Genomic DNA, 11,617 nt, shown 5'->3' with positions numbered 1-11,617 from the left:
CTGGACCAAGTTTGTCTCCCTGTCAGGGCTAGAGTTTGGGCAGAACAGAATTGCTCAGCTCCCTTCCAGAACCAGACACTTTCTCACAAGGAGCCTGTCATAGAGGCTCCCCAAGGACAGAAACAGAATCAAACTACCATGCCACAACTCCTTCATTCACTCCCCAGACATTTATTAAGCCTCGAGGGCCACAGCAGACATTCACCAGTTTTGGACAACTTTGTCGCGGACTAGCTGACCATGGGGCTCTGTGGCATCTGGCGGCAGGAGGGCCAGGTAGACAGGAGTCTCAGCCCCCTCCTCCACCGTCCTGGAGGCATGAGCGCCCCCTAAGTCCGTCTTCACCCACCCGGGGCAGCACGCGTTCAGCAGAATCCTATCGGCTTTCCTCTTCTCCTCCAGGCGCCGGGCCAGGATTCTCGATAACACTGTGACCCCCAGTTTGGACACCCCATAAGCCGAGTTGGGCCAGCCCTCCCTCTCATGCACCTCATTTTTTGTATCCTCCACAAACTTCTTCATGAGGTCCACCAGGTCTTCCTCTGTGAGCGTCTCGCACCGGAACTTCTCTTGCAGATCTTCGCTGCAGTTTTCAAGGGCTTGGGAGCCCTGTGAACTACTGACGTTCACCACTCTGCCTGAAACAGGATAACGAAAAATACGGAAGTGTGTCACAAATGCACCATCACTGGTTGACTGCTGACAAACATGCAATTCAGTCATGGGGCAGGCTTAATTTCTGATTTAAGAAATGATTCTACCGGTCATTACAAAAAGCTCCAAAAGGCATTTGAAAAAGATGCAAGAAGGCACCTGTGGATTTTAACTTTTTGTGCTTTGTTCCCCCAAAAAGAACATAATGAGAACATAATTCCATTGATAACATGTGCTAAAGAACAGTGATTTTCCATTAGGTGAACAGGAGGCAGGTCTGCAGTAGGATCACCAGGCAATTTGGAAACACACACACACACACACACACACACACTCCAGATGTTTGTGAACTTGCTTTCCTGGAGACAGAGCCCTCACCTTTAGATTATTTTCTAGGGCCAAGGGGCCACCTCTGCATATCTGAGTGCCAAAGTCAGAGTCAAGCCACCCCTTGCCGATGACCCTTGTCTGTCCTTAATGATGGATACTCTCACATGTGGAAAGGGTTGCGTCTCCAACCCAGATTTGGTTTTCATCACTATTTTTTTAGCCCATAGTTAACAAATAATTAAATATAGTTTAATGAGTTCATTTTCATATTAGCAACGATTCACAGCTACTAAAGAGATAGTTCTGTCCATAAAATAAAATAGGCCAAAAACTAGAAAGCAATCTGAAGCATTGGTGGAAATCCCCAAACCAGTAAATGTGTGACTTTACACATTTTGTCCAACATCAAGAAACACCAGATTTGGGGAGTTCACTTCTCCCGTGTTATCCTGAATCCATGTTCACTGCATCCAACAGAATAACTGGATTTTATTTCACCTTGTAAGTGGCATTCACCAGAGTACACATTTGTGGGGTGGGCTGTGAGCTTGTTGGGGTGTCCTTGCAGGCCCAGCCCCATATAAGGCCCTCACTCTGGCCTTATACCTGAGCATCCCATGTCATCTCAAGTACCTACGACTCTTCAATGTTTTCTTTTCTTTTCCTTTATTCCTTCCTTCCTTTTCTCTCTCTCTCTTGTAATACCTATTTCTTTCCAAACTTTTAACTTTGAAAAACTTTGCAGCCTACACAGAAGTTGCAAGAATAGTTTAGTAAACCTCATATAACCTGTAGGCTTCCCTGGTGGCTCAGATGGTAAAGCGTCTGCCTACAATGCAGGAGACCTGGGTTCAATCCCTGGGTTGGGGAGATCCCCTGGAGGAGGAAATGGCACCCCACTCCAGTACTCTTGCCTGGAAAATCCCATAGATGGAGGAGCCTGGTATGCTACAGTCCATGTGGTCGCAAAAAGTCGGACATGACTGAGCCACTTCACTTCCACTTCCATGTAACCTGCAGCTGAGTTCACCAACTGTTAGGCATTTTGCCACATTCGCTCTCACTCTTTCTCTTAACTGTAAACAGGTAGCATAAACTTAGCAGCAGCAGCATAAAGTAGGGGTTTCCCTGGTGGCTCAGATGGTAAAGCGTCTGCCTGCAGTGCAGATAGACCCAGGTTCGATCCCTGGGTCAGGAAGATCCCCTGGAGAAGGAAATGGCAACCCACTCCAGTATTCTTGCCTGGAAAATTCCATGGACGGAGGAGTGTGGTAGGCTACAGTCCATGGGGTTGCAAAGAGTCGGACACGACTGAGCGACTACACTTCACTTCACCCTGCATAAAATGCAAGTCACTCATTCGTGTCTGACTCTTTGTGACCCCATGGACTATAGAGTCCATGGACTTCTCCAGACCAGAATACTGGAGTGGGTAGCCTTTCCCTGCTCCAGAGGTAGTGTAAGGCTTCACCTTAAACACTTTAGTATCCATAAGTAAGGGCGCTCCCTTCCATAACCACAAAGGTGGTCATACTCAAGCTATTTATCAGGGCACAACACTATTATCTAAAGTGTAGTCCATATTCAAGGCTCTTGGATTGTCTCAATAATCTTCCTTTACAGGTTTTTTTTTTTTTTTTAATCCAGGGTCCAATGTGGGATCACCGATTGCATTTAGTTGTCCTTTTTAGTCTGTTTTAGTCTAGAGCAGTTGACGGTGAGCTTGAAGCCTCTAAGCCATTGTTGTATAGTATTTCCCCCAGTTTGGATTGGCAAGATTCTTTTTTTATTTTAATGACTATATATAGTCGTCTCAATATTTTGATCAAGAATTCTGCTTTGCTGAAGTTACGTTCTTCATTACTTGCTAAGCAGCTTTGTTCTCAAATGCTTGGCTGCTACAAGGAATTAAATTCAAACAGGAAAGCAGGAAAGAAAAGAAAAAAATTACAGGAGCTACTCTATGCCTTTGGTGGAAATAACCTTCTAAGAGGAAGAGGCATCTTCTTTGATCTCAAGGCACATCTCTGGGGGAGGGGCCAAGGGGTGACAGTGGCAGCGGCTAAGTTGGTCCAATCAGCCCTGAGAAGGACTAAGACACACCCCCATCACCACCACCCTTCGCTGAGGGTCAGGTGGAGCCACTTGTTTGCAAACAACCCTACAGCATCCTGGAAAGAGTGGGCATCTAGCTCCCCCTAGTGGCTCAACATATTAAAAAGCAGAGACATAGCCAGCAATGTCTTGAGAGTCCCTTGGACTGCAAGGAGATTAAACCGGTCCATCCTGAAGGAAATTTAAAAGTAATAAAAATAAAAAGTCCTGAATAGTCATTGGAAGGACTGATGCTGAAGCTGAAACTTCAGTACTTTCGCCACCTGATGCGAAGAACTGACTCATTTGAAAAGACCCTGCTGCTGGGAAAGACTGAAGGCTGAGAGGAGAAGGGGATGACAGAGGATGAGATGGTTAGATGGCATCATCAACTCAATGGACATGAGTTTGAGCAAGCTTTGGGAGTTGGTGATGGACAGGGAAGCCTGGCGTGCTGCAGTCCATGGGGTCGCAAAGAGCTGGACACGACTGAGCAACTGAACTGAACTGAGGTGCCTCTACAGTTGCTTAACCTATTCACTCAATCTTGAACCAACAAGCGAGCTGGATAACTTTCTTTAAAGTGATATTATAAAGCTAATAAAAGAGTGGCTGTTAAATCACTTTTGAATGGGGAGAAAGTGATTCCCTATAAACCAAGGGGCTATGATGGTCAGCGTTTTGCCCTCCAGGTAAACAGGAGGTTTGTCAAAAAGTCACAATTATTCTTAATGTGTTACAAACTGAAGATTCCTGCTTTGGTGATTACTGTTACAGAAAACTGGTTGAAGACCGTGATTGGCCAGCGTTGGGTTGATCCCTGGGCCCCACACTCCCTGAAGCTTCCTTTTATCTTTCAAAATGGCTTGTTCACAGTTGTTTGACATACTGTGATCGTTCCTCACTAGAACTAATTGTCCTGGTTTGACTGAAATCAGGAAATGGGGATACTGCTTCTAGTTCTATTACTGCCTGACTGTATTCACTTTTCTGGGCCTCAATAACCTTTTCTATAAACTGAAGGTGTAGGAACATAAATGTTCATCAATACCTTGCAGCTTTCAGATTCTGATTCTAAAGTCCGTAGGGAGAAGACTTCCTGATACTTGGTAAAAGACACAACTACAGTGAAGTACTACACAGCCATAAAAAAGATTAAAAAAGCTTTCTGTCCTGACCCAGAATGAGTCCCAGATACAGTAAGTGAAGAAAGCCAGGTGGCAAACATAATGTCTTTTTTTTTAAAGGGGGGGGGGCAAAAATTTATATACATTTATTTTTACTTAGAAAATAAACAAATGCTTGCATTTATTTAATTTTATTTTTGGCCATGTCCCACGGCTGTGGGATCTTGGTTCCCCACCAGAGATTGAATCCTGGCCCTTGGCAGTGAGAGCAGTCTTAGCCACTGGACCACCAGGGAATTCCCTAGATTTGCCTTTAAAAACGTCATCCCCAGGCTTTCCCTGCTGGCTCAGTGACATAGAATCTGCCTGCCAATGCAGGAGACACCGGTTCGATCCCTGGTCTGGGCAGATCCCACATGCCTTGGAACAACAAAGCCCATTGCCACAAATACTGAGCCTGTGCTCCAGAGCCTAGGAACAACTATTGAAGCTCTTGCCCTAGAATCCACAACAAGAGACGTCACTGCACACCACAATGAAGAATAGCCTCTCCTCAGTGTGACTACAGAAAAGCCCAAGCAACAGCCAGCGCAGCCAAAAATCAATCAATCAATCAATAAAATTATAAAAACTCCATCCCCCTGGCCCTGGGCACTCACCAACTCCATGCCTCCGGCCCCAAAGCTTCCTTCAACTGGTGCCTGCAACTCTTACCTGTGAGCTTTCTATGATCCCATCCCACTAAAGAAACCAGGAAAGAAAATTACTTGTGGAAACTGGAGATGGGCAGGCGGGTGGACCTCTTACCATGTATCTTTTTAGATTTAAATATCTGCACCGGAGATCATCTTTATTCAAAACGTTCAGTTAAGAAAAGCACATTTCCAAGAAAAAAACTACAGAGCTCTTCTTTTCCTAAGAAACATGATTGATTTCTTGGAAAGAAAGTCCTCAGGGAAGCCCGCCTTCTGTCCCCAAGTCACAGCACAACTGTAATTTACACAGTTAGTGTTCTTTGTCAGTGAGTCCCCCCGACTGGACTCCGTGCTCCATGAACAGGACTGTCTGTGCCCACAATGCTCACCACTGTAACCCCGGCACCAGAGTAATGCCTAGGTTATGGCAGGTGCTCAATACATGCTTGTGGAAACAGTAATAAATGTTATTTAGTGAATACGTGAAGGTGTGGGTAAGATATTTCCTAATAAAGAAAAGTTTCCTCTGGATGTTCTGAATCAGCTTGGCAAAGGTTGGTACAAGAAGAAAATAATACAGACAAATTCATAATCATGCAAGAACAGGCCCTTTCCCCAGGCCCCAGGTGAGCTGGGTGAGGACTGGCCACCTGGGGGAGTTGAGAAGGACTCACTGAGGTTGCTCAAAGGCAAGATGCCTTACGAGAGTTGCAACACCTTCTGCTTCTAGGGTTGAGTTAATGACTTGGGACCCAAGATTGCTGTGTATCATACTTATCTTTTATTGTTGTTGTTTTGCAGGAGATGGGAGTTGAGCCTTTAATAAATGGTGATGAGACAACTGGGTAGCCATTTGCAAAATGGTACATTTAGATCCCCTCTTCTTCCTTCAGTTCAGTTCAGTTGCTCAGTCGTGTCCGACTCTTTGCGACCCCATGGGCTGCAGGATGCCAGGCTTCCCTGTTCATCACCAACTCCCAGAGCTTACTCAAACTCAAGTCCATTGTGCCAGTGATGCCATCCAACCATCTTATCCTCTGTCGTCCCCTTCTCCTCAATGAATTGGGTATCTAAACATGCACGTATCTATACACGGCTAAGGGAATTCATGCCTACCAACACACAAGTTAGGGAGAAAAGTGAAATAATTCTTCCATAAATTTGGTGCAGGATGAGATGGTTGGATGGCATCACTGATTCAGTGGGCATGAACTTGGGCAAACTCCTGGAGATGGTGAGGGACACAGAAGCCTAGCAGTCTGCAGTCCATGGAGTCTCGAAGAGTCGGACACAACTTGGTGACTGAACAGCAAAGTACCTGTCCTTCAATAAAGCTGAAATGTTCAGATGAGAAGCCAGGTACTGTGAGAAGATAACGCAGCTTTCTATTTTTTTCCCCTACGGAGAAGTAGCCGCCCGGAAGACTCCTGGGGCACAGGTCCCTGTGGCTCACTCCTTGCTGAGGGAGACACTCTGACGGTCAGCAAAGCTGGACTCACCATGAGGTTTGACTATCGGCAGTAATTCGGTGCAGACGTTTCTCGTGGCAAAGAAGTTTGTCTTCAGCGTCATCTCAGCTTGAATGTCAAATGGTGTTGGATCATCAGCTTTTCAAAAAGAGACGGAAACAAAGTCACACATTTCCCCCCTGAAATTCTCAAGACAAAGTGGATCTTATCTCTGATTAAAAGCAAAACAAGGTAACTGTAAAACAATTTCAAGGGCTCCCCTGGTGCCTCAGTGGTAAAGAATCTGCCTGCCAATGCAGGGGACATGTGTTCCATCCCTGATCCGGGAAGATCCCACGTGCTGCAGAGCAGCTAAGCCCGAGGGCCACAACCATTGAGCCTGTGCCCTAGGGCCCTGGAGCCGCAACTACTGAGCCCCCATGCCACAACTACTGAAGCCCGAGCACCCTAGAGCCCTTGCTCTGCGACGAGAGAAGCCACTGCAATGAGAAGCCTGCACGCCACAACTAGAGAAAAGCCGGTACAACAACGGAGACCCAGCCCAGCCAAAGATGTTTACATAAATTAAAAGCAGGAGGCTGATGGTTCTCAGACGTCCAGCCTCTTATCTGAAGCATCCGCAGGGCCTGTTAGAACACAGCTTTCTGGGACCTGCCCCCAGAGTTTGGGATTAAGGAGTTCCAGGGTGGAGCTTCATAATTTGCATTTCTAATTCAGTTTCCAGGTGATGCTCCAACTACCGGCTTGTGAGCCACACTTGGAGCAGCAGTGGCCAAACCCATCTTGAAAGGGCATAGGAGGAAGCACCTGGCGATTCTGCTAAAATGCAGATTACAGTTCAGCAGGTGTGGGGCTGAGGCTGGCAATTCTGCGATTCCCGCAGTTCCCAGAGTCGCAGGTACTGCTGGTCGAGGGTCCAAACGCTGAGGGGCGAGGATTGCCAGATGAGGTCAGTGTACCCCCCATGTGTTGTCCACCCATCCCTCAGCTGTGCGCTCCGAGGGGGTGTCCGCCAACTCCCCGCCTGAGCGCGCAGAAAGCCCGGCAGACTGAGTTGCCCCAACGGGTGCCCCGGGCGGCCCAACGCCCAAAGCCGAGGGAGATGAAGACTTAGGCTTCACAATGCTTCCTTTTCCTCCGCTCGGCCTCTTAGATTTCTCTTTCCCATTAGGTTGTAAGTGAGGCCAGCCTTTTATTTTCTACCCGCAGCACAAGGCAGATCAATAACTTTCTTATTCGAGTCATGGAGCAAGTAATTTCCATCTCCCTGCCCCTCTCCAAAGAAGGATGCTGCTTAAAACCACCCTTAAAAAAGAAAAACCCAGAACAAACCTTCTATGTTTGATAACAAGCGGAGCTTCCCTGGGGGTGGGAACCACACTCGCTTCCTTTTTGCCAGAGCCTATCAAAGCCCTGCATTAAAGAGACCCAAGTCCACTAGCGTGCATATGCGCGCTAATCCGTGTCTCCGAGACTCACTTCCTGTCCCGAGCAGATGCCTCCTGGTGTCTATGAATGCGCTCTTTGAGGGAAAGCGAAAGCCCAAAGAGAGCTTGGAGACCCTTCGCAGAGCAAATGTTTCTGGCATTAGAAAGCTGATGAGCTTAGCAGGGCGTGGTCCCCTCCCCGGAGACCGACTCTTGCAAAACTCAGCAGCTGACGGTTCTGGGAGGGTCCCGGGTGGCGCACTGTGGCGCACAGGCCCGCACAGGCCGGCGGGCAGGCGGGGCACGCTGGGCACGCTGTGCCCGGCACCGCGGCTGCTCTCGAGCGAAACGAACCGCTCCCGCGACTCCGTGGGAAGCGAGGACCAGCCGTGGGAGGCGAGAGCTGAGCGCATCCCGAGGGGCGGGCGCTCCCTTTCCGATCACTCCAGTGGACAGGTGGGGGCAGGGGCGCGTGCATTTCGTCGCGGGGCGCCCTCGGAGAGCCGGAGACCTCCCACCCACCCCTTCACCTACTCTTGAAGGCAATGCCCGCGTTGTTGACCAGCACGTTGAGCCCCCCGTACTCCTTGCGCAGGAAGTCGCGCAGGGCGCGGATGCTCTGCAGGTCGTCGATGTCCAACTGGTGGAAACGAGGGCTCAGGCCCTCCGCCTGCAGCTGCTGCACGGCCGCCCGACCCCGCGCCTCGTCCCGCGCCGTGAGCACCACGTCCCCCGGGAACTCCCGGCACAGGTCGCGTGCGATGGCAAAGCCGATGCCCTTGTTGGCCCCGGTGACCAGCGCCACGCGGGTGTAGGACGACATGGCCGGTGTGCAGGGAGCGCGGGGCCCTTGGGTGGAGAGCGATCCGGGCCGTGGGCCACCGGCGGCGCGCGCTGCGGAGGCCGGTCCACAGTCTGAGAAGCCAGGAAGAACTGGGTTCTAGGCTCCAGCGCTGTGACTTGTGGAGAAAGAGCCTCCGGTCCTCGATCCCTCCCCTCCTAGGAGGGGCGGTCTGTTCTTGAATGTTTTGTAACGCCCCATTCCCGGGTCCGCCCCCTCCCCGCGAGGCGCCCACTGTTGATCCCGCCTCTGAGCCACAACTGAGCCAAGCGGTGGTCTACGGGGGTGGAGAGAGGCTTCCCCTAAAACATAAACCAGACAGTGGTGAGTCGAAAGGGTCTGAAGATTTACCGCAGTCTGAATGAAGAAACTAGCGCAGAAGAAACCGCAAAGGAGAAAAACAAGTGTTGACAATTTTCTTGGGCATGCGCCTGTCATCCTCTGCAAAATGAGGATACTTGCTTTTTTCTTGAATACAGTGAAATGATTTCGACACGGTACCTGCTTCTCAAGACCTCGATCCCATTCCTTGCTTCAGAGAAACTCAAAAGAGGGAATGAGAGAAAAAAGGTCCCAAGAACAGATTTCCAGGTGTGGGCCGGGTACCCAGCTCTGTGGGATCCCAGTGCGCCCCCAAGTGGGCGAGAGTGTTTATGAAACTCCCACTGTGTGCCAAGCGTCTTGCCGGAATGTTTTTATTCATCTTGCATAACTCCTGTGGGTGCTAAGTGTCTCCCCTGGAGAAGGAAATGGCAACCCACTCCAATATTCTTGCTGGGAAATCCCGTGGACAAAGGAGCCCGGCGGGCTACAGTCCCGTGGACTCTCAAAGAGTCGAAAAAGGCTTAGCAGCTAAACAACAATTAGGATATACATTTGTATATATATGTATATATATAATTTCTCCCAGTGAAATCTCTGTGCCAACAAAATTTAACTGAAAATGAATCTCTAAAGGTGTGTCACAGTGTGGACAAGCAATTAGAACTCTTCAATCCACTCTTTTTAGTGTGATCCGAGTGCATTCAATTGGTGACTTTCAGATTTATGGAGAGCAGTGATTTCATGACTGAGCTTTTCTCAAGCACAGCTTGGCTGAGCTACCCAAGCCTATCACCTTGACAGCACTTTCTTCATCAAATCAACAAGTGAGGTCAGGAAGGTGGGCACCTGCTGTGGCTCAGCAATTATTTTCTTTTTTCCCCTAAAGATTATTTGGATCTCTCTTTTCAAAACGTAAGGCTACTTAGGTTTTCTACTTCTTCTTGAGAGCTTAATTCACATTTTCCAAAACATTTGTATATTTTATCTATGTTATTGATTCTGTCATGAAGTCATTCATAATATGCCTTTATTAATCCTTGTAATATCCATAGCAATGCCACTTCTCTCACTCCTGATATTGGCAATTTCTGTCTTTCATTTTTTTTTTTTTTTTCCTGATCTGTCTGGTTAGAACTGTTCATTTACTTCAGGAAGAAGCTTTTGATTTCATTGATATTTTTCTCCATTTTTTCTGGTTATATTTCTTTTCTAACGTTTATTTCTTCTCTTCTCATTTGGGGTTTTATTGGCTTATTTTCCTAGTTGGTTTGTGTTGTGCTTCTTTTCGTTTGTTTTGTTTTTTGAGTCTTAACTATGGAAGCTGAGATCATGGATTTGAAATCTTTCTTCTTTTCTAACATAGACATTAAGGGTTATTAATTTCCCTTTTAATACTATGTTAGTGCCATCCCATAAACACTGATACATTGTGCTTTCACTTTCAACCAGTTTAAAATAATTCTAGAATTCCCTGGCAGTCCAGTGGTTAGGACTCTGTGCTTTCACTACCAAGGGCCCAGGTTCAATCCCTGGTTGGGGAACTAAGATTCCATAAACTGTGCCGTGCAGCCAAAAAAATAAAAATAAAATAGGTAACTTCTAATTTACTTTTTGATATATTCTTTGACCAAGGGTATTTAGAAGTATTTTTTAAGCTTCCAACTGCTTGGGGATTTTCCAGATACCTTGCTGTTACTGATTTCTTAATTCTGTTGTAGATGGAGAATGTGTTTTGTATGACTTGAATTCTTTTAAAGGAGTTTTTTAAAGCTAGGAGAGAGAGAGAGGAAAGCATTTTTATGCAATAGGAATTATTTCAAAAAGAGGTAAAAATAGGTGACGGAGACAAAGCGAATAATTCAAGAACACAATGTGTGGGAAGGTGAGTGCAGATGGGTCCTAGGGCTCAGACGGGGGCCTGACCTTGGAATCAGGACACCTCCTGTGACAGGGCAGGCTGTGTGTGTGGGTCTAGTGGTAGGATGTTGGGTGGCTCTCCTGGGGGCACTATTTTCCCTTTGAGGGATGAATGATTTGAGATCATTAACAAGAAGGATTCTTTGGGGAGACTTGAGGAAAGTGTAGCCATCTTGCAGAACAGGAAAGTAAATTTATTAGGGAATTAGGCAGCGTTGATGAGCAGAGCTGGGGGCCCATTTGAGACCTGTGGTCATAAATGTCAAGACAGCCCAGCCAGCCCCTTCCAATTTCCTCCTGGCACCGTCCACCCACTCGTGCAGCTGCAAAGCTGGAGAGCTGGTGTTTCGCCAGGCTCACGTAACACAGCGAGAGATGTTTGCAAGGCAAGGGGCGTAGTGTAGGGCTATGGCCTCTGAGGAGAGAGGAGAGGACACCGGAGGTTTGGAGACTCATAGTAAGTGAAGATCAGTAGGGCTGAAGGAACAGAGGCCTCTGAGGACAGGACCTCCCTGGAGGCAAGCTTGTAGACTGGAGCCAAGCTGGGTCCTGGGGGTCAGCGTGGGATGCTTTGAGACTGAGATCTCAGGGCTTGTACAGATGAACCAGGTGAAGAGGGCAGGGGGACTTGTGTTGGTGTTTAGAAGTCAAGGAACTGGGAAGCCAGATACTGGATGGAACCGTCACACGTCTACTGAGTTCCTCAGAAAGGAGGACAAGTGTGGAGGGAAGAAAATAC

The 11,617-nt window shown here is 47.8% G+C and overlaps 1 protein-coding gene and 1 non-coding gene across 2 annotated transcripts; one reads left to right on the top strand and one right to left on the bottom strand.

Moving 5' to 3' along the window:
• Nucleotides 1-201: 201 nt before the first annotated feature.
• LOC138079994 (carbonyl reductase [NADPH] 3) lies at nt 202-8,727 on the bottom strand. The gene is made up of 3 exons (XM_068972834.1): nt 8,331-8,727; nt 6,400-6,507; nt 202-638 (listed from the first exon to the last, which is right to left on the bottom strand). Exons 1-3 carry the CDS (start codon nt 8,617-8,619, stop codon nt 202-204), a joined length of 834 nt encoding a protein of 277 aa, XP_068828935.1. The 5' UTR covers nt 8,620-8,727.
• Nucleotides 2,110-2,183, top strand: TRNAC-GCA (transfer RNA cysteine (anticodon GCA)). The gene has a single exon. It is a non-coding gene; the product is annotated as a tRNA-Cys (tRNA).
• Nucleotides 8,728-11,617: the final 2,890 nt, after the last annotated feature.

Source organism: Capricornis sumatraensis, chromosome 1 (genome assembly GCF_032405125.1).
Source record: "Capricornis sumatraensis isolate serow.1 chromosome 1, serow.2, whole genome shotgun sequence".
Lineage (NCBI taxonomy): Eukaryota > Metazoa > Chordata > Mammalia > Artiodactyla > Bovidae > Capricornis > Capricornis sumatraensis.
This window is presented reverse-complemented; position numbering and strand designations above follow the sequence as displayed.